Source organism: Moschus berezovskii, chromosome 7 (assembly GCF_049115385.1).
Source record: "Moschus berezovskii isolate FMDL1 chromosome 7, NW_MosBer_1.0, whole genome shotgun sequence".
Classification (NCBI taxonomy): Eukaryota; Metazoa; Chordata; class Mammalia; order Artiodactyla; family Moschidae; genus Moschus; species Moschus berezovskii.
In genome coordinates this window covers 85,471,056-85,495,073 of record NC_142466.1, presented here as the reverse complement: position 1 = coordinate 85,495,073, position 24,018 = coordinate 85,471,056, and the positions used below count along the sequence as shown (strand labels likewise).

The window sequence follows — 24,018 nt, the reverse complement described above, 5'->3', positions numbered from 1 at the left end:
CAATAGAATGGGTAACATTAGAGATCTCTTCAAGAAAATTTGAGATATCAAGGAAACATTTCATGTAAGGATGGGCCTGATAAAGGAGAGAAACATTAAGGACCTAACAGAAGCAGAAGAGATTAAGAAGAGGTGGTAAGAATACACAGAAGAACTATACAAAGATCTTAACAACCCAGATAACCATGATGATGTAGTCACTCACCTAAAACCAGACATCCCGGGGTGTGAAATCAAGTGGACCTTAAGAAGCTTTTGGAGGGGATGGAATTCCAACTGAATTATTTCAGATCCTAAAAGATGATGCTGTTAAAGTGCTGTACTCAATATGTCAGCAAATTTAGAAAACAGCAGTGACCATAGGACTGGAAAAGGTCAGTTTTCATTCCAATCCCAAAGAAGGGCAATACCAAAGAATGTTCAAACTACCACACAATTGGGCTCATTTCACTTGTTAACAAGGCAATGCTCAGAATCCTTCAAGTTAGGCTTTAGCAGTATGTGAATCAAGAAATTCCAGATTTACAAGCTAGGTTTAGAAAGGCAGAGGAACCAGAGATCAAATTGCCAACATTTGCTGGATCATAAAGAAAGCAAAAGAATTCCAGAAAAACAACTACTGCTTCACTGACTATATGAAAGCCTTTGACTGTGTGAAAATGAAATCACTCAGTCGTGTCCGACTCTTTGCGACCCCATGGACTGTAGCCTACCAGGCTTCTCCATCCATTGGATTTTCCAGGCAAGGGTACTGGCTGCTGCTGCTGCTGCTGCTAAGTCACTTCAGTCGTGTCCAACTCTGTGTGACCCCATAGACGGAAGTCCACCAGGCTCCCCCGTCCCTGGGATTCTCCAGGCAAGAACACTGGAGTGGGTTGCCATTTCCTTCTCCAGTGTGTGAAAGGGTACTGGAGTGGGTTGCTATTTCCTTCTCCAGGGGATCTTCCAAACCCAGGAATCGAACCCGGGTCTCCTGCATTGCAAACAGACACTTTACCCTCTGAGCCACCAGGGAAGTCCTTGAAAAAAGCTGTTATACTCATGTGAAAGTGAAAGTTGCTCAGCCGTGTTCAACTCTTTGCAACCCCATGGACTACACAGTCCATGGAATTCTCCAGGCCAGAATACTGGAGTGGGTAACCTTTCCCTTCTCCAGGGGAACTTCCCAACCCGGGGGAACCCAGGTCTCCTGCATTGCAGGCATATTCTTTACCAGCTGAGCCACAAGTGAAGCCCAACAAACTGTGGAAAAATCTTAAAGAGATGGGAATACCAAACCACCTTACCTGTCTTCTGAGAAACCTCTATGGAAGAAGCAACAGTTTTAACCAAACATGGAAAAACGGACTGGTTCAAAATTGGGAAAGGAGCACATTAAGGATATATATTGTTGCCCTGCTTATTTAATTTATACACAGAGTACAACATGTGAAATGCCAGGCTGGATGAAGCACAAGCTGGAATCAAGACTGCTGGGAGAAACATCAACAGCCTCAGATAAGCAGATGATACCACTCTAACGGCAGAAAGTGAAGATGACCTAAAGAGCCTCTTGATGAAGGTGAAAGATGAGAGTGAAAAAGCTGACTTGAAACTCAACACTCAAAAACTAAAATAATGCCATCTGGTCCCATCATTTGATGGCAAATAGATGGGGAAAAAATGGAAACAGTGGGAGATTTTATTTTCCTGGGCTCCAAAATCACTGCAGACAGTGACTGTAGCCATGGAATTAAAAGACGCATGCTCCTTGTAAGAAAAGCTATGATAAACCTAGACAGCATATTAAACAGCAGAGACATCACTTTGCTGACAAAGGTCCATACAGTTAAAGATGTAGTTTTTCCAGTAGTCATGTACTGATGTGAGAGCTGGACTATAAAGAAGGCTGAGAGCCAAAGAACTGATGCTTTTGAATTATGGTTCTAGAGAAGACTCTTGAGAGTCCCTTGGACTGCAAGAAGATCAAACCAGTCAATCCTAAAGGAAATCATTCCTGAATATTCATTGGAAGCTGAAGTTCCAATACTTTAGCCACCTGATGCAAAGAGCCAACTCACTGGAAAAGACCCTGATGCTGGAAAAGATCGAGGGCAGGAGGAGAAGGGAGTCTCAGAGGATAAGATGGTTGGATAGCATCACTGACTCAACAGACATGAGTTTGAGCAAACTCTGGGAGATAGTTAAGGACAGGGAAGCCTGGCATGCTGCAGTTAGTGGGGTCACAAAGAGTGGAACATGACTTAATGACTGACAAGAGCAGTAAGCCCTCAGTGAACATGGCTGCATAAAAGGCATCAGTAAAGATGAGAAAAACTATAAGATAACTCAAGGCACAACTCAAAGCCTTGGTTCTACCCTTTTCTGGTCTCAAGTGGCCATGGTCCTGTGAAAGCTAGCAATCACAGAATCTTAGAGTGTTTAATGCTGGGGGATGCTGACTACTAGAAACTTTAGAGTATCATTTCAGAGTGTGTGCTTAATGTGTATCTGGGTGTGTATATATGTATTAATGTTGGAGACTGGGAAAAGGTGGATCCTGAGCTCGAGCGACAGTGAATTTTCTGTCTCTCTCCCACTTAGAGTTTAAGCACCATGAACCAGAAATTTTGTTTAACATTACATTTCCAGAGCCTTAGAATAGTCCTACTCAGATAATCATTTTTTAAACTGAAATAAAAATGACTTAGTTACTATTTTTCTTTATTGCATATTTTTAAGACTTAAGCCTTATGCTAAATAATATTTCCAGGAAACCAAGGATATGATGTACCAAGCTTATTTTTCCTAATTAATATTAAAATAGATATAAAACTATCCAAATTAAATATATTGTTCCTAAACATCCCTTAAACCAGTTTTGCTACCACTGAGTATATACATCCCCAGCTTTGGGAAATATAGTATCATCCAATGGTAATGCATACCAGTTGAAACACATATTAGTGACATCCCATGGCAGTACATAAAAAGCAGCAAATTTGATGTGGAAATATAATTTGTTTATTCTTATGATATTTCTTAGTTTTGTAGCATAAAACATTAAAGCTGGAATCATAAGGCCTGGCTCCCAGCCCTATATCTGCCACAAACCAGCTGTGTAACCTTAGGCAAGTCACTTAAGCTCTCTGGGCGCCAATGTTCTCATCTCTGTAGTAAGGACTTGGGATGATTCCTAAACTCACTGGCAGTTCTCATTGTCTTTGATTCTACCAACAACCAAAATGGTGCAGGACAGAATCTAAAGCGATTAGGTTTATTACACCTACTTAATGTTTAATCCTGGAGTTGGTGATAGACAGGGAGGCCTGGTGTGCTGTGATTCATGGGGTCGCAAAGAGTCGGACACGACTGAGCGACTGAACTGAACTGAACTGAATGTTTAATCATAGCAAAAAGAAAAAACAGAAGAATTTGCATAATGCTCAGTGACTTTGAGGAGCACAAAGTAAATATCTTACAAAATAAAATAATATTTTAGACACAGTAATACTGTGACCATAAGTCTTTTCTGTAACCCCATGACCCTCCCTAGTGTAGGCAACTGGATACCAAACCTCCACGGCCTCAAGGAAGGATTATCCAGGATCCAGATAAAATTAAAAAGTAGAAATCATTGGTCAAGATCAGAATGCTCTTTTTTCATTTTTTTGAAAATAAAATCTAGTAGAAGGAATTATTAAAGCAGAAAAACACCCTTTTACAGCACTCATAAATTAATAATTGTTGCAAGAAAGCATCACAACTGAGATTTGGGAGAAGAAGATATTTGCTAGATGTCAAATTATCACTCTACAAATTACCTACTAATTGCAAAGGGAAACTTATGTTTACAAAGAAAGGATCTGATGATTGCCATTTTTAAAAAGCAGTCCAACTTACAGAAATAGCTTATCAACCTGACATTATGGGCTTCTAACTGGAAAAGACTGATGCTGGGAGGGATTGGGGGCAGGAGGAGAAGGGGACAACAGAGAATGAGATGGCTGGATGGTATCACCGACTCGATGGACGTGACTTTGAGTGAACTCCAGGAGCTGGTGAAGGACAGGGAGGCCTGGCGTGCTGTGATTCATGGGGTCGCAAACAGTTGGACACAACTGAGCGACTGAACTGAACTGAACTGAACTGTGATACACTGCGAACACACAGCACCTCTGTGATGGTCTTCTACCCAAAAACATTTCACGGGAGATAAGCAAGTGAGGTGCAGGAAGGAGAAAGCATGTAGCCCACCCCCTAGTCAAGCATGGCAGCTGGGGAACCAGAGAGCCTCTAGTCAAGTTTGGAGATTCAACAAAAGAAGACGCCCTTTTTGGAGGGACCTGAAAAGGTGGCCAAGAAGTCAAGACTATCTCAAGCTTATGATAGCAGGAACTGGAGCCCACCCTGTGTCTAGACAAGTCTCCTAGAGTTTCCTGAGTCCCCAGATCTTCAACGACACCCTTGCAGAGAGGATTGTGAAGGCAGGGGACCCTGCTTAGGAACACAAACATACAACTGAGACCTGTACCACCTGGTAGCCAAGAATACCAACCAACACAGCAGCCACCAACATGGAGAAATGACTACCAGTGACCACAGAACTCCGCCTCCTATACAGTGGCACCTCAGCATCCCTAAGCACATGCTCCCCTTGGGGAAATGAAGGCAAAAAGGAGAGATCAGACTTGAGGGGAAAAACACTAAACCTTCTGTGGTTGCCCATAATTATCTGAGATTACCCAGAATGGTAAGAGGTTAAGTTTCTACTGCCTAGTGCAAAAAGACCAAAGAATAGATATTTAATTGAACTAAGAGAAATAAAGTCACATATCTTATATTCTGTGCCCGAAATAAGTGCCTGCCCTATCCACCATCCTGTACTAGACATTTTATTATTCCTCCACCCTTGTCATAGCCTTACAGGAGACCAAGACATAATGTAAGGAATACATTATGCATATAAATATACATCTGAAATCACCTTGCAATTGTCTACACTCACAGCTACATGGAATACAGCACAGAAATTATTTATGGCCTATGGAATGCATGTGACTTTCCAATATGAATAAATCAAGATTTATTTCAAATCAAATAAAAAAGCTATGCTATGAAGTCTGACTCAAAAGAGTTGGGAAGAAGATCAGCTGTTGGTCTGCTTCCTGAGAAGCCCACACCATTGCAGAAACAGAGAGCTAGGCAGAGCTGCCTCATTTTTGTAGCTGGGATATCAAAGGTATCCCGACTAGGATATATGTGATGTGCAAATTAACAGGAAACAGGCCTACTGGGGATGTCAGTTAGATCAGAAATAGCTTCTGTTTATAACTGAGAGGCAATATTTTCTTGAGATGACTATAAGCTGAAAACATATTCAGGATTATTTAGTATTGACCATATAGACACAGTATTTCCTATGTTAATAATAGATCATGGTTTCACAGTGGAGAAAAAAAAGACTGCATCATTACAAACCAAAATAATAAAGGACATCACCAGAAGTGCGTGGCAGACTCTTTTAGTGAGTGTGTGATGGTTCTGAATGGTTTTGTAACAGGATGGTAGATATGATATTAAAGCTAGAGGAAACCCAGAGATGTCCTTTGATCCCACAGTCTTAATTCTGGTCTTTACAGTCTTCTTTTACAGGTATGGGAAAGGCTCAGTTGGGTGGTTGACTATGCTTAAGTCTTGCCAGAACTACTAAAGTTGACAACCATGAGTGCAAACAGAAATTTGATCTCATTCCCAGCATTCTCCCCTCCCACTCCACTCCCACCCTAAACTTGAGTCCCCTTCCTTCCTTCTACTGGCACTGGTTAGGGCTGAGATGACACCTCTGCCTTCAACTCAGGTTATGAATCTCTTACTGAAGACTTGGTGAGTGAGAATGGATCTCTCTCTCTCATTCCTTCTTGTCCTCAGACCACTGAAGCTCCTAGGTAAGAAGCCCATGCTATTCTATTTCTGCTGATGTCTTGATAAAAAAAAAAGATCTTCCACGGCCATTTGCCTGCCCAAGCCTTGGCTTCTCTGGGAAAGCAACATCTTAGTCTGTGATTATATTAATATGAGTGACAATCAATGGCATAAGGAAGAATTTAGTTTCTCCAGAATCCCTCTTTTCATCTAGCTTTTTTTGGGGGAAGTTTTTAAATTTTTATTTTATATAAAAGAGCTAGCATTGATTCTACATAAGGATGATCCATTCAAGAGTCATCAAAAACTAAAGCCTGTTTTGTTAAAAGAAATTATTTGTAATCCCCCACACAAACGGGAAGCATACCATAACAGGAGCCCCCATGAGCTCATATTTCTAGACATAAGCTGATGGCTACTGAGGGAAGAGGGGCTCCCTTTCCCTTTCCACCCATGCCTGCTCTTTCTACTCCTTCCCTACAGTAAATACTCCACCCAAAAGAAACTAGGAAAGACTACATACCAAATCAATCAATACATGAACTAGATTTCTCATAAACTCCAAGGCAATTTAAATAAATGAATTGCTCAAAGGACGATAAAATTAGGAGCTTGCAATCATTTGTACACAGTTATCTTAAAGGACAGAAAGGCTTAAAATAAGCATATGATTCAGCAACTTTACATTCATAATTCATTCCCATAAAACTTGAACACATTAAATTACAATTTTTTCTACAAATTCAACTAATAAACCTTAAATATACACTGTATGCATTTGAGACATTTTTCTGCAATCTTGATTCAAAATACATTCAGACAGGACTCTCCCCATATTCTTTTCCTTAGTTTGCATAAATGGATGTATGCATTCTCAGTCGTGTCCCACTTTTTGCAATCCCATGAACTGTAGCCCACCAGGCTCCTCTGTCCATGGAATTTTCCAGGCAAGAATACTGGAGTGGGTTGCCATTTTCTCCTCGAGGGGATCTTTTCAACCCAGGGATCAAAACCGTATCTCTTGCATTGCAGGCAGATTCTTTACCACTGAGCCATCGGAAAAGCCCAGTTATGTATTACTAAAACATAAACCTCAACAATAACTATCTTATAGAATTCATTCAGTGAGCCAGGCATGAAACTAAGCACTGATTTAATTCTTGTAATCGATTAAGAGATGGATATTATTCCCTCCACCAAAGAGGAATATAAGATTTACAGAATTTAAAAATTTGCCCCAAATTATGGTTAGCAGGTGGGAGACATGAAATCTGAACCCAAACTTGTCTGATTCATAAGCTTCCAATATTTCCATATACTCCTAGGTTTGAAGACTTAAGAGTTAACAACTTACAAACATGAAGGATGTGCAGTATTCAAACAGGCTGTCTTCTGAGTTACCACGTGACAGTTCCGCTGATTTAGAGCTAAATTTACTCCCCGAGTCATTCAGTATTCTTGCCCAAAATAAAGTAGGATAAAACCAGAGCATATGTTAGAACTTAAGCCAAGTTATTATCTGTCTTCTTCACAAATTCTGAAAAGCTGGTCCACCAAAATCAGATGCTAGGAATGAGGAGGAAGAAAATCAAAATAGGGAGGGAAGAATGCTAAATTAGGAAGCACAGAGATGTGGAAGGACAAAATGGCAGGGAGAAAAATGAGAGGTTAAAAAAAAGGAGAAACAAAGGATGAAAACAAGAAGAAAAGTAGCAGATTTTCCAGTTTTGGAAGTCTTTTTTCAGTGCGTGATAGTCTGTGTAAGGTCAAAGTGAGTTCACCACAGGATTTATGGAGGACCAAAGAGAGGATAGCAAGTGCTCCTGACGTTTAAGTGCAAAATCGAATTTCTTAAAGGACTCTCTATCTTTTTGCAAGACTCATAGCATGGGAAGTCCCTAAACAATACAGCTGCACCCTCTACATAACAGGCATACCTGAGTTCTTCCCTGAATTGCACTGGGCTTATGGGATGTCTACACATGACGGAATTTTAAAAGTTTGAGGTCAATGCACTTGAAAAACTGATGGGAAAAACGCTGCTGCTTCTGCTTCCTGCCTTGCCTGATGGAGCCACTCCTGAAAGTTCTGGGCCCATTTTCAACATGCTGCAAAGAAAAAGCATGTTTTGCCCTCAGGTAGACAAAAGCCAAATGGTGACCCTACAAGAAATGAGAGACTTCAGATACTAGATCTTCACCTCACGAACATAAGTGTAAAGCTTTATATAACATCTCCAACAGAGAAGAAAGGCATGCTTGGGCTCTTTTGACAAATTTTTACTTTGTCAGATTACTCAATAACTCTTGCAACCGAACATCTTTTACGAAATTTCCAAGGATTTGATTGTTATTGACAAATTTAGTTCTCTACTAAGAGAATGCTCAACTCTACTGAAGCTGGGGAGGAAAGTTTAAAAAAAAAAAAACTATATTGTCTGATACTCTTGGGTGAGAATAAAATAGGAGAACCAACAAAGTTTATTGCTTACTTTAAAAAAAAGTCACTAAGCCCTTCAAAATTTCTTTTTATTAATGACTTTCTGATTCCAGAAAGTTAAAATAAAATTGTTGGTCTCTCTCTAAAAATGTCCCACAAACATCTTTATTGAATCTATGTCTGAAAAAGACAGAATACTTCACATCAACCTAAAAATTGAAAAAGAATTTCAAAGAGATGAAAGGTCAAGTTAAAAAACATACATTAAAAAGTAAAACTAGTGAAACAAATATCAAAAAGTATGTTTACAGTCTCAGGGAGGGGATGATTTCCTCAGCAAAATGCAAAACTTATATGGAAAATATGGACAGATTTGCTTCTACAAAAAAATGAAATGTTTACCAAAAGCTACTATTTTAAAAGTCAAAAGAATAGAAAAAAATGTGAGCAATATATATAGCCAATAAAAGATTAATAGATACAATTTAGAAGGTAAATCAACAAATAAACATTTCTTTCTATTCTCCACTTGATAAAGATGCTTAACCTTATTATTAATCGGAACAGTATTTTAAGTGAATTGGCAAAAATAGAAAAGCTTGATAATATCTTATATGGGTGAAAGCATAAACAAAACAATGTCTTCATCTACTATTGGTGGGAGTAAAAATTAATAAAGCATTTCTCTAAGGTGATCTATTAACATTTAAAATCAACATAAAATATACAAACCTCTTCTCTCAGCAATCCATTTCCAAATATCCATCTTTATAAGTAAGATGTTAATTACTTTTCTACAGATTGGGTAAAAATGTAAATCTTTTTACATTTTCCAATTCATTTAAAATAAGGATGATAATAACAGTTCAGTTCAGTTCAGTTCAGTCGCTCAGTCGTGTTCGACTCTCTGTGACCCCATGAATCACAGCACGCCAGGCCTCCCTGTCCATCACCAACTCCCGGAGTTCACTCAAACTCATGTCCATAGAGTCGGTGATGCCATCCAGCCATCTCATTTTCTGTTGTCCCCTTCTCCTCCCGTCCCCAACCTTTCCCAGCATCAGAGTCTTTTCCAGTGAGTCAACTCTTCCCATGAGGTGGCCAAAGTATTGGAGTTTCAACTTTAGCATCAGTCCTTCCAATGAACACCCAGGATTGATCTCCTTTAGAATGGACTGGTTGGATCTCCTTGCAGTACAAGGGACTCTCAAGAGTCTTCTCCAGCACCACAGTTCAAAAGTATCAATTCTTCAGCGATCAGCTTTCTTCAGAGTCCAACTCTCACATCCATACATGACCACGGGAAAAACCATAGCCTTGACTAGACGGACCTTTGTTGGCAAAGTAATGTCTCTACTTTTTAATATACTATCTAGGTTGGTCATAACTTTGCTTCCAAGGAGTAAACATCTTTTAATTTCATGGCTGCAGTCAGCATCTGCAGTGATTTTGGAGCCCAAAAAAATAAAGTCTGACACTGTTTCCACTGTTTTTCCATCTATTTCACATGAAGTGATGGGACCAGATGCCATGATCTTTGTTTTCTGAATGTTGAGCTTCAAGCCAACCTTTTCACTCTCCTCTTTCACTTTCATCAAGAGGCTTTTGGGTTCCTCTTCACTTTCTGCCATAAGGGTGCTGTCATCTGCATATCTCAGGTTATTGATATTTCTCCCGGCAATCTTGATTCCAGCTTCTGCTTCTTCCAGCCCAGTGTTCCTCATGATGTACTCTGCATATAAGTTAAATAAGCAAGGTGACAATATACAGCCTTGACGTACTCCTTTTCCTATTTGGAACCAGTCTGTTGTTCCACGTACATTTCTGACCGTTGCTTCCTGACCTGCATACAGGTTACTCAAGAGGCAGGTCAGGTGGTCTGGTATTCCCATCTCTTTCAGAATTTTCCACAGTTTATTGTGATCCACACAGTCAAAGGCTTTGACATAGTCAATGAAGCAGAAATAGATGTTTTTCTGGAACTCTCTTGCTTTCTCCATGATCCAGCGGATGTGGCAATTTGATCTCAGGTGCCTCTGGCTTTTCTAAAACCTGCTTGAACATCTAACAAAGTTACAGCAAATATCTGTATTGTTGATGTTTAGTCACTATGCTGCTGCTGCTGCTGCTGCTAAGTCGCTTCAGTCGTGTCCGACTCTGTGTGATCCCATAGACGGCAGCCCACCAGGCTCCCCCATCCCTGGGATTCTTCAGGCAAGAACACTGGAGTGGGTTGCCATTTCCTTCTCCAATGTGTGAAAGTGAAAAGTGAAAGTGAAGTCCCTCAGTCGTGTCCGACCCTTAGCGACCCCACGGACTGCAGCCTACCAGGCTCCTCCGTCCATGGGATTTTCTAGGCAAGAGTACTGGAGTGGCTTGCCATTGCCTTTTCCATTAGTCACTATAGTAATTATTAAATGCCAGTAACATTTCAAATGCTCCACATACGTGAACTCAGTTTGTCTTACAAAAACTCCCTGAGACGGGTACAATTATTGCCCTAGTATAGATGGAAATCCTGAGGATGAGAGGATGAGAAATTTGCTCAAAGTCACACATCTGAAATGAGGAGAGCCAGGATTCAGACCCAGGTAGCCTGATGCCAGAGTCCTCAGAAATACTACGAACAGAATGCAGTAGATGCCGAGAAACTGATTCAGAAAGGTCTATAAGTTAAATTGGTACTTTAAAAAGATGTAAAACTTTTTAAAAGTTAAAAAGTAATTTCAACTGTTAATGTTTTTGGCATTGTGCTTTGTACCATTTATTAAATAAAAATTAAAATAAAAAGATGTAAAACAAATTTGTGTTATGATTTCTTTATGCAACCATAAATGACTATATTAAAATATATACATAATAAGTAAGCCATGTATTTTATTATTGACATAATACATGCACTGGGTGGAGAAGACAATGGCACCCCACTCCAGTACTCTTGCCTGGAAAATCCCATGGACGGAGGAGCCTGGTAGGTGGCAGTCCATGGGGTCGCCAAAAGTCGGACATTACTGAGTGACTTCCACTTTCATTTTTCACTTTCATGCATTCGAGAAGGAAATGGCAACCCACTCCAGTGTTCTTGCCTGGAGAATCCCAGGGACGGGGGAGCCTGGTGGGCTTCCGTCTATGGGGTTGCACAGAGTCAGACACGACTGAAGCGACTTAGCAGCAGCAGCAGCGTATGCACTGGGAATGGTTAAAGGAGGTTATCATTAGGAGTGGAAATGGCAGTGGGAGAGGAAGGTGAGTTCTATATATCTGTGTATCTCTAATATGCTTGAACTTTTGAAAACAAGAATGTATTCACATGTTACTGTCACAGTACTTTTAGCTCTATGTATCATAAATGTGCTTGAAATTTTGAAAAACAAGAATGCATTCACATGTTACTGTTATAATACTTTAATGTGATTTGTCTAAAAAAAAATAGTGTGTGGGGGGAAGGGTCATATGGAAAACAGTTTGTCCTTACAGATGTTTCTATATAACTGTGTTTCTGGCTTCCAGTTACATTTTTCCCTCTTTTAAAACTTGATCCAAATATCTGTTAAACTCAACCTCCTAAATTTTCCAGAATTGTTTTCAGCTTTAAAAAAAAGGCTTTAACCTTTAACCTCTTTAGCTTTGGCCCCACTGTGTTTATGAATATTTTTAAAGAAGTGAAATTTTGGTTGCTCTTGAAAGACACTTAGAAGATCATTTATTTAAAAGGAGAAACTTAAACTAGGGGCCTTGAATCTGGGGTTAAAACCTGGCTCTGTGTTCTCAGGCAGTACAGTTTTTTGGTCAACTGTGAACTGAAACTATCAGAAGGCATCTGGGTGGTTTATGTGTAAGCAGAGGGGCCTGCAGAGGAGATCTGTAGGCCATCAAACATAAATAAGAGAAACGGCTTCCTATTCTAGTTCCTCCTGTGGGATCTCTTCAGGTCACTTTGATACTTACTCCAGAAGGACAAAGGATGCCTCTGTATTGCGGGAATAATATCATACGTGGACTTCCATCAGGAAACACAACTAACAGAAAGCTGATGGCCACCGCTGTTCTTCACCAGTGTGATGGCTGCCAACCCCGCTCTGCCCTTCTGGCTCTCTTATTTTATTTTCCAACCCTGTACCCACCAATGCCACCAGGCAGGGATCCCAAAGTAGAGCACTCTTAGAAGACTTGGCAGCCCTCACGCCCCTAGATGCTTCCATTTTCCCTTTATGTGCACTTCTACATTTTCAACAAAGAAAGGGAGCCAGGAAGCAATGTGAGAACTAAATACAAGACTTGGTTACAATAAAAATGAGAGAATTCAAAAGCCGGGTTGCCTGTTCCTTTGGCAGTAGAGCTGCTCTGGAAAGGGCCTTGAGCTCTACTTCAGTGAAAATTAAAACAAATCATAGGCAGTCTTCAAAGAAAAGGGATCAAATTATGTACTTACCTATGGGGTATTGATATAAACATAGATTTAGATAGATGTGTTATACAGTTCACGCATCCATAGTAAGCACTGCTGCTGCTGCTGCTGCTGCTAAGTCGCTTCAGTCGTGTCCAACTGTGCGACCCCATAGACGGAAGCCCACCAGGCTTCCCCGTCCCTGGGATTTTCCAGGCAAGAACACTGGAGTGGGTTGCCATGTCCTTCTCCAATGCATGAAAGTGAAAAGTGAAAGTGAAGTCGCTCAGTCGTGTCCGACTTTTGGCGACCCCATGGACTGCCGCCCACCAGGCTCCTCCATCCATGGGATTTTCTAGGCAAGAGTACTGGAGTGGGGTGCCATTGCCTTCTCCGCATAGTAAGCACACGTATGACTCATTCCTGTACAGATGGCCAAACACTAACAGAGGAGCTTTATTCAGGACTCTGGAATTATGGTAACTAGATATTCAACCAAAAATCATAAGAATGGTGTCAAGATACAGAAAGAAGCATAGAGAAATGGACAAGGGTAAATTCTACCCCTTGACATTTTTATTGAAACAGGGCTGGTAGTCTATTAGACGTGCCAACATGAGGTTTAAAGCATATCAAGCAATAATGAAACATAATTTCTAGGCTAACACCAAGATGGGAGCCACCATCTGGTGCTTCTGCCAGCCTCAAAGTTGGACAAAGTCACATATTCTGAGGCCATACATTCAAGAGGCGGACAGGCAGAAATTGAAGATGCTCATGTGCAAAATGGAAAGCCAAAGTGAACCCTCCAAACTTCAACAACAATAATACTTTAAAACTGTATGTGAAAACCTATATATCCTAAGACAAAACCTGGACAAAATGACTTCCTGTCTATAACCATTACTTAACTGGAATAATTTTTTTAAGTATAGAAGCTTAGAAAAACTCCAAGATCTTTCTTTAACCATTCATGTACAAGTGAAAGTCGCTCAGTTGTGTCTGACTGTTTGCAACCCCATGAACTATACAGTCCGTGGAATTCTCCAGGACAGAATACTAGAATGGGTAGCCTTTCCCTTCTCCAGGGGATCTTCCCAGCCCAGGGATCAAACCCAGGTCTCCAATGTTGCAGGAAGACTCTTTGCTAGCTGACTCACCAGTGAAGCCCATTTACATGCCAGTTGGCTTCCAAATATTTACTGTTTTCCAACTACCAGACTAATGTGGATGGAGTCAAAAATTATCTGTGGTCTTTCATTCTACCAGTCAAAATTAATCAACTGTCAACTTTGGCCTCAGCACTGAGTAAGTAATGATGAACAAGATCATTATGAACTCTGGAGCTCACAGTCTGGCCTTCGTCTTCGAGATTACACCATCAGGATTCAGTTACCATTTATTGACAGAACAGATTTAAAAAAAAAACCCTATGAAGCTTACAGTCTTGCAGTCACATAGACCTATCTGAAAAGAATGCAGCACTGCTGTATTCTAAGATCTAGGTTTAACTCCCTGCTTTGGAATTTAAGGATCACCTTTCCATGGAAAGCAATGCCACTGACCATGTTTGGGTTCCAGGGTGGACCTATAAAGCTTGAGTTGCCCTGCATGCAGCTACAGTGTTATTTTAAGAAGTTTCTGGTTTGGGTTACCCTGGACCCGTCAAATCAATAGTGTTACTCTGTAATTTACAGTCTCAACACTGCTACCATGGACTGAAGAGTGCAATGCTGGGATGGGTGAAAAGCTAGAAATACCTATGGATGGGCCGGCTGCCACCCTTCAGTCTCAACCTATCTCCAGGACAAGGGAATACGAATGGGGGTAGAACTTCCCCGAAGGTGCTTAGGAAGGCAAGGGTTCCATTTGGAACAGCTCATTTGCACATCAGCCATTGGCCTCTCATAAAGAACCAAGGCATTGGTTCTGGCCAAGCCTACATACATTTCTTACTGCTGTCACTCAGAAACCACTAGTGATGTGTTTTCTGTTTATTTCAGAGTATAAGAGTGTTTTTACATATTCTCCCCTTTTTAAGATGCCTGTTTTTCAACAGTAATTCAAGTTCTAATAGCATTTAAAGTACATTAACTTGTTTTTATCGAAGTATAGTTGATTTACAACTATACATTCAGGTTTACCACAAATAAATACACATACGCGCGTGCACACACACACATAGACATATATATACAATATATACACAAGTATGTGTGCATGCACGTTCAGTCACTTCAGTCTAGTCCCACATTTTGCAACCCTATGGACTGTAGCCTGCCAGGCTCCTCTGTTCATGAGATTTTTTTTTTTTTTAGGCAAGAATACTGAAGTGGATTGCCATGCCCTTCTTCACAGATCTTCCCCACCCAGAGATCAAACCCGCAATTCCGATGTCTCCTGCATCCCACTGAGTCTCCTCAAAAGTCCATATACAAGTGGATATATATATATATATATATATATATATATATATTCTTTTTCAGCTTCTTTTCCATAGTAGGTTATGATAAGAAATGGAATACAGTTCCCTGTGCTATACAAGAGGTCCTTTTAACTTACATTAATTGCTAAACACCACGTTTTATGCAGTTTCATTACATGAATCTCATCTTCTTTTCTAGACCCCCAAGTTACAGCTCAGCATCTGACCATAAAACAAGAACCTCAACTTAGAACCATTTGTTCAAACTATGGCACAGACAGACATGTAGTTAAAAGTAGAGAAGGAAGCTATTCTAAACAAGAACCTGAATCTCTGAGACAAATTTTTAAAAACAATTTTATTTATGTCTAAAAATAAGGGAGTAAAACATAAGTTCTAGTAGTTACTGCTTGAAGAAAGCCATCTATTGGCTCTGTGACAAGGTTAAGCAAAACCTTTTCTTACCAATCATTAAAGGTACATTTAGGTTATACGCAAAAATTTTAGGTGCTTTGCAGTGGTCATCCCAAATTATACAAATAAGATACATTTTTAGTCTTAGTTCTGGAGTCACTATATGAAACATGATCTTCTGTGAAACAAAACATCTGCCTTTTATTCTTCTCCATCACTACACTACAGAGCATGTTCACATTTACAGACCATTATTCTGTTATTTTCTTAACACAAAGTAGAAATGAAGAGTGACTCCCAAATATTGCTCCTACAGTTTCCAAAGCCTTTCTGAACTCCCAGGAGGACCTAAGACATATCCTTTCTCTGAAGATCCCATAAGATGAAAGCTTCCAACACTACCCTCAAGGCGGAAAAGTGATAGAGCTAGAATCTCTGTCCAATAAAACTTCTCCTTGGGGATATTCACCACAAGTACTTCTAAGGAAAAGAAGCATCTGATCAAGACGAGAAGAACCAAATTCCATGGCAGGTGGCTAACACAGAGAGGAAAGCCCTAGCCCAGACCAGGGCATCAGCTGAATCCAGGGACAGAGAAAGGTCCTCAAAGTCATGGGTGGGTCTGGTTTGCAATGCTTATCCCACATCTTGGAAAGAGACCTGGGAGCCCATGTGTATCCCATAGAAAGGTGACTCTACGAGAATGTTTGGGAAGAACAGCATCAGCCTTCCTTGGAAACTGTTAGAAATGCCAATTTTCAGGCCCACAGCAGATCTATTAAATCAGAAAATCTTGGAGTAACCCAGAAAGTCTGTGTTTTCATAAGCCCTCCAGGAGTTTCTGAGGCAAAGTCAAGTTTGCAAACCACCACCATAGGACTAATAAAAAATCATTGTAGAACAGCCCCTCCACCATCACCACTCAAGCCTTATTCATAACTGCGGAATGAGAGATTTTTCCTCCTTCAGAAGAAATGTCAAGGATCAAGAGGCCAAAAGGGGAGTCAGGAGGAGGTTTAGCATTACATTTAAGGACTTTACCGCTGTTCCCCCTCATTCATTTCGGGTTTTGACATCTTGTTCATGGGCACACACAAAGAGAAAGGAGAAAGCATCAAAATGGATCTGATCCACCCCGGAGCCTGCTATACACTGGACAACCTACTGCTACTTAAACATCGCTTCCAAATAAGCAGGCAACAATAACAGTAAACGTGACAAGCGGTATAGATCAAGAAAACCCACCCAGCTGTCTCCCCAACACAATTAAGAAACCACTAACTGTGGTGTCACAGCTTTCCCCAGCTAGTGGCATTTATAAGAGACTATGCAGAATTCACCAATAACATGAGTCAATACAGAGGTTTAAATATCAGAGCAAATGCTTTTTAATCGCTAAAACTCTTGCCTACTTATATCCCCCCGAAATGAATTTTCAATTTTCTACAAGAGACCAATGGTCTATTGTGGGCAACACAAACCCTAATTTTTAATCGAGCACTAGGAACTTTTCCACTAAAATAAGAAGTGACTCATTTACAATGCTTCAATGTACCTCCAACAGCTGTTCTTATTTTGCTTCCCAACACTTTAAATTTCAAAAGATGAGAATCGGAAAATGTAGCAGCAACACAAAAAGCATGCCACGGAAATTCTAGAAGTCAAATGTACAACAGAAAGAACCTTTTTTACACAAAATATGTGTGTCTGTCACTTGCCTACTGGCACTAGCCTGCCTTTCTGAAGTAAAAGCAAAACTCGGACATAATTAGTCACTTGAAAACTCAAGAAACCAGTTCTGTGTCTTCCGGGACAATTGTCCTCAATGAAAGTGGGTAGTGCTGAGTAATCAACATGATTTTGCTCTGTCTTGATTTGTAGTATCATAGCTTTGTTGCTGTTTTCTCAGCCTTCAATCCTAGTCATTGTAAATCTAGCTGCTTCCTTCTTTAGTGGTAATTAGCATTAGTCATAAGCCAAAAATGATTCCACATAAGTAGTAAAATAAATACAACCCTTCTTACCTTTCATACCAAACTTGGAGTGTCTTGCCAACTTCAGCAGAAATAGCATTACCAGTAGACAAAATCCCACTACAGATGCAATTACCACCACAGCATAGACCTAGAGAAAAGAAAAGAGAGCAGTCATGACCCTGTTCATTAGCTCCTTGTACCCTGAAGCTGCTACTGCTGCTGAAGACAGTTAATATTTATTGAATAATTACTACTTGATTTTCTAAGAACTTTATGGATATTAATTCACTTAGTCTTCAACAAACCTAGGAAGAAGTATATAGGTCTTATTATTATCCCTATTCTACAAGTGAGAAACTGTAAGTTAAAGCTAATAAAAATATTCATCCAATTAATATTATATAAACTTATACTAACACATCATATATTATATAATATATAAATAATAGATGTTTTATCTATCTATTACCTATATACCTACATACCTACCTAGAAAGAGAAGAGAGAGAATATAAAACATGAATGACAAAATCCTAATAATTTTTGAAGTTGTTGAAAGATACAGGGGAGTTCATTTCTTATTCTCTCTACCACTGTACATGTTTGAGAGTTGTCCATAATAAAGATTTTTTTTTTTAAGCTGGCTATTTTTGTTTCTAGAAAGTCAGAATGCCTGGAGCAGCGAGCAGGTCTGGAAGAGAGCAGGAAAGAAGTGGAGAGTGAGCTCAGCCTGTGAAGGCTCATGGGATTGTAGACTTGACATGTGACCTTTTCTGTATGTATGAGGAAGATCAATACAGGGTTGTTTCTTTTAATTTAAAAGTGTAATTGCAAGTTGTGATTCATACAAGACAGTAAATGCAGATCTTTGTGAATCCTGTCACAGCTCCAAGATGGAAATCACAAAGGCACGAGTGCATAATGCTAAGTACACACTAATAATTTAGAAACAAAGAAGGACACAGAGCTGTCTTCCATTTTTGTTATTCACCCCAAAGTCCCACTTCTCAAATATGTCTGTTTTTATAAACCAGGAGTTGGCAAACTTTTCCTGTAAAGCCTCATATTGTAAATCTCTGTTGCAACTAGTCAGTTCCACTGCTGTAGTGTGAAAACAGACATAGACAATATGCAAGCAAATGGGCTTGTCTGTGTTCCAATAAAACTTTATTGACAACAACAGATGGATAGCTGTATCTGGATATAGTTTAGTTAGAACTTAATTAGCACTCTGTGGAAAGAAGTGCTTGATGGTTAAGGTTATTTTGAAGTGAAATGAAGTGAAAGTTGCTCAGTTGTGTTCAACTTTTTGAGACCCAATGGACCATATGGTCCATGGAACTCTCCAGGCAAGTACACTGGAGTGCATAGCCATTCCCTTCTCTAGAGGATCTCCCCAACACAGAGACCAAACCCACATCTCCTGCATTGCAGGCAGATTCTATACCAGCTGAGCCACCGGGGAAGCCCAGGCATGCTGCTAAACATACTGAAGTGCCCGGGACAGTCCTGCACAAGAAAAATTATCCACTGATAATAATGTTAATAGCACTAAGGGCAGTGTACTCTTGCTTGGTGCCAAAATAAATGCTAATTTTTAAAAAAGTGGCTGATGTGTCTGCCTCATCTTGGAATGAGGATGAGGCTGACAGAACTCCCAGTCAATACCCATAATGAAACAAGAAATAAGCTTTTATTGTTTTAAGCCACGGAAATTTTGGGATTTTGGTTACCACACCACAGCTTAACCTGATTAATATACCCATATAATATACTGTATATGGTATTCATACACCATAGTGAGAGGCATGTCAAGTGGAGATTAAGAAGATAGATTCTCCGAGTTCAGAATTTAGATTTACCACTTCTTAGTTGCATGGTTTACAAATCACTTAACCTCTCAGCACCTCATAATCCTCATATATAAACTGCTGCTGCTGCTGCTGCTAAGTCACTTCAGTCGTGTCCGACTCTGTGTGACCCCATAGACGGAAGCCCACCAGGCTCCCCCGTCCCTGGGATTCTCCAGGCAAGAACACTGGAGTGGGTTGCCATTTCCTTCTCCAATGCATGCAAGTGAAAAGTGAAAGTGAAGTCGCTCAGTCGTGTCCGACTCCCAGCAACCCCACGGACTGCAGCCTACCAGGCTCCTCCATCCATGGGATTTTCTAGGCAAGAGTACTGGAGTGGCTTGCCATTGCCTTCTCCGCATATATAAACTAGGGGATATAATAAGTCTACATTGCAGGTTGTTGTAAATCATCAATCAGTTAATACAGGTATTGGGCTTGACACAGTGCCTAGTTTAATAAGTAATTAATTATGTTTGCCATAATGATGATGATAATAAAACTGAGATTTAGAAAAACATAAGAAAGCAGCCCAAAATCATACCTCTCAAGCTTGGGACTGAAATAAAAGCCTAGCCTATATGAAATTTGTGATTTATGTGTGATTTATTCACTACATTGCATTTTCAAAGTGTGTGGCTGAGAGTGAAAGCAGAATAATAAAAACACATGGCTATAGCTTCCTAGGTGGTGCTAGTGGTAAAGAATCAGGCTGCCAATGCAGAAAACAGAAGAGACACATGTTTAATGCCTGAGTCAGGAAGATCTGCTGGAGAAGGAAATGGCAACTCATTCCAGTATTTTTGCCTGAAAAATTCCATGAACAGAGAAGCCTGGCGGACTACAGTCCAAGGGGTCACAAAGAGTAGGACATGACTGAGCATACACACACTGAAATCTCCCCAGCAGAACCTTCAGATGGGGTTAGATGGGAGACAGCATTAAATAAGCCGCAAAACACAGAAAAGAGCACATGCCAAACACTTGTCTAGGATGGAACAAAGGTGTGATATTTCTCTTTCTCTGCTGCGTCAGTTGTGAGTGGCTCTCCCAGGCAACACTTCTACAGATGTTTGAGCACAGACTTAATTCTGTCTCTGTGACCTATATACAAATAGAATTGTAGTGATTCCTAAAAGGCAAGTTACGAATCAACTTGTTCTAACTAACAGCATTTCCCTCAAACTAATCTGATGGTTTTGTGTATTTCTTTTTCAATCTTTATTTCTAACTAACATTTTCATGGGAAAGAGATCATCAGCTATAAGTTTCTCTACCCTATTATTAAATTCCAAAATTATTCAGGTAAACAAGTTCAAGCACTATCTTGTAGGAAGGAATCTGAGATGAAGAGAGATTTGGAGGCCCTGCCCTGAGTCCCAGGATCTCTCTGCAGAGCCACAGTACAGTCTTCCCCAGTTCCTGAATTGGCATTCAGGAAACTTTTGTCCTTTTGTTCCCAGGATACCTCACCTTTACCAGCTGTGACAGCTCACCGATGCGTCACTTTTCTAAGACTCTGTTTCCTCATTTGTACGTGGGGATAATACACCTACCCTGCATTCTTTATTTCATTATGGAATGTTTAAGTTAACTTAGAAAATGGAAAGGTGACTGACTCCAGAAAAGCAGTTAATGATCTGCTAGCAAATATTTAAACCTACTGAAGCAGTTCTAAATGTAAAGAATGCTTTAATAAACAAAGACTCCTATGACAATGAGAAGAATCATTTCCTCAAAGACAAATTATTTGATAAATACAGAGTTTCATGTACTGTGTGTATGTGTGTTGGGGTGGGAGTGTCTTCACATGGGAGAAAAGGAGTAAGTTTGTTGGCTAATTGGTTGGTTGGTTTTATCTAAGGTTATCTTTCAGCACACAATAAGGAGCTGCTCTGCTCTGAAAATTCAGCAGCATTCATTAGGAGCATTTGTTGCTTGCAATTGTCTTCCAAAGGCTTTGAAAATACCATTGAATTTTGTATCAGCTCCCTGATTCTGAAACTTTTCTTCTAATCTAATGATCTTTCTGGTGGTCAGGGGCTAATGATATATTAAATGTTTGATCCACACATAATTTTGAAATTTTCTTTAAATTCTACAAAATATTGACCTGCACTCTCACACAAACTTCTAGGGGCTACAGGTGGAGTCAAAATATACAGACTTTCAACAAAGATTATTTTCACTGATCTTCTCTCCAATACCCTACTATAGACAGTTCAAACATTGAGATATACCAATTAGGGGCTTAAATTTAGCATTTGGATTTAAAAGAGGAAACTGAAGTTAGCATACAATTTTTAGTAATTGAGGTTTAACGCATGCTCCTAGGATTCCTTACATATGCAAACAACATTCTCAAACCAAGAAACATTAAGGGTTTTGGTATGAAAATAAAAACTTAAATGACTGTACAAGGAAAGAATTAGGAAACATTCTGCAGCTGATTTAACACAGCAGTTTTTCTTGCTGTTTCAATGCATATAGTCATCTGTGGAAACGTGTGTGTGTGTCCAAATACTGGATGTGCATGTTATAAGTTGCAGTTAGGTAGCATCTCTTTTTGAGCCTCCTGGTCCCACTGCCATAGCCTTGGTTTAAATATTCATCATATCTCTTTATTATTGAACCAAACACCTAAATCATCACCCCACATCCAATCCTTCTCTTCTTAAACCCATTCTATAGTGTTCATCATCAGTCTAATCACCTCTAGGTGTCAGGTACTATTCCAAGGACTAGGAATACAACTGGGAAAAACACTGACCAGGTCACCTATATTAAGAATCTTACTAAAGAATCAGGGAAAGGAAAAAGATATTAAATATGTGAACAAATAAATACTCAAGATAATTATCACAATAATAACTTCTCAGAAGAAAATGAAATAGGGTAATAGATGCTGCTAGCCACTCTAGCTAAAGCTGTGTGGTGACCATTGGGAAGTGTATGCCTCCTAGAGAAAAAAGCAAGTGTGAAAACTGTGAGACAAAAGTAAGCCTGGAGCATGCAAGAGAGCATTTTAAAAAGGTAACTGGTAATCAGTGAGGACAGTGTGCAGATGAAGTCAGAGAGACAGACAAGGGCAGGATATGTAGGGCCCTATTAACCATCATGAGGAGTTGGGTTTATAAAACAAAAGCTTCATTACAATACATTGAGAACACTCTGAGAATGACAATAAAAGAGAGATCTTATTTGTGCTTTAAAATGGTCACTCAAGGGAGACGGTTCAAGACGGTGGTATGAGAAGACCCTAAACTCATCTCCTACCATAGACACAGCAAGTCTACAACTAAATATGAAATAATTGCCTCAGAAAAGGATCTGAAAACTAGATGAACAAAGCCTCCACTTGTTCCATCACAAGTATAATCATGGGGATGGGGTATAAAAAAGATAAAGCTTTGGAATGTACTCAAACTTAAGTTACTACCAACTTAAAACAGGATATTACTTACATACAGTGTTATATGTGAACCTCCCAGGAATCACAAGGAAAAAACTTACAGTAAAAAGAGGAAAAAAATGATAAGAGAATCTAAACATAATACTAAAAAAAATCACCAAACGTAAGATGAGAGAAAGAGAATAAGAAAGGAACAGAAAAGAACTACAAAAATAGCCATAAAACAACTAACAAAGTGTTGACAGTGACAAAGTGATGACTGATCAATAATTTCTTTAAACGTAAATGGGCTAAATTCACCAATCAAAATACATGGAGTGACTAAATGGATTAAAAAGCAGGATCTGTCTGTATGTTGCCTACAAGATACTCACTGCAGAAGAAAGAAAACAAGCAGGTTAAAAATGAAGAGATGGAAAAAGATATTCCATGAAAATAGAATAAAAAGAAAGCTGGAGTAGCTATATTCATAACAGACAAAACAAACTTTAGAACAAACACTGTAACAAAAGACAAAGGGCATTAAATAATGATAAAGGGGTCAATCCGGCAAGAAGATATAACATTTACAAATGTATATGCACCCAATACAGGAGCACCAAGATACACAGAGCAAATGTTCAACATTCAGAAAACAAAGATCATGGCATCTGGTGCCATCATAGATGGAGAAACAGTGGTAACAGTGGCAGACTTTACCTATTTGGGCTCCAAAATCACTGCAGATGGTGACTGCAGCCAAGAAATAAAAGACACTTACTCCTTGGAAGAAAAGTTACCACAAACCTAGACAGCATATTAAAAAGCAGAGACATTACTTTGCCAACAAAGGTCCATCTAGTCAACGCTATGGTTTTTCCAGTAGTCATGTATGGATGTGAGAGTTGGACTATAAAGAAAGCTAAGCACCGAAGGATTGATGCTTTTGAATTGTGGTGTTGGAGAAGACTCTTGAGAGTCTCTTGGACTGCAAGGAGATCCAACCAGTCCATCCTAAAGGAGATCAGTCCTGGGTGTCCATTGGAAGGACTGATGTTGAAGCTGAAACTCCAATACTTTGGCCACCTGATGTGAAGAGCTGACTCATTTGAAAAGACCCTGATTCTGGGAAAGATTGAAGGTGGGAGGGGAAGGGGACGACAGAGGATGAGATGGTTGGATGGCATCACCGACTCAATGGACTGAGTTTGAATAAACTCTGGGAGTTGATG

General features: G+C 39.7%; 1 protein-coding gene across 4 annotated transcripts in view; it reads right to left on the bottom strand.

Moving 5' to 3' along the window:
- NTRK2 (neurotrophic receptor tyrosine kinase 2) overlaps positions 1-24,018 on the bottom strand; it is a 409,841-nt gene that overhangs the window by 291,816 nt on the left and 94,007 nt on the right. For all 4 annotated transcript variants that reach the window (XM_088838074.1, XM_088838072.1, XM_088838075.1 and 1 more), the window contains one exon: positions 17,594-17,693. In XM_088838074.1, the coding sequence (XP_088694200.1) occupies positions 17,594-17,693 (100 nt within the window). The remainder of the gene's footprint in view (positions 1-17,593; positions 17,694-24,018) is intronic.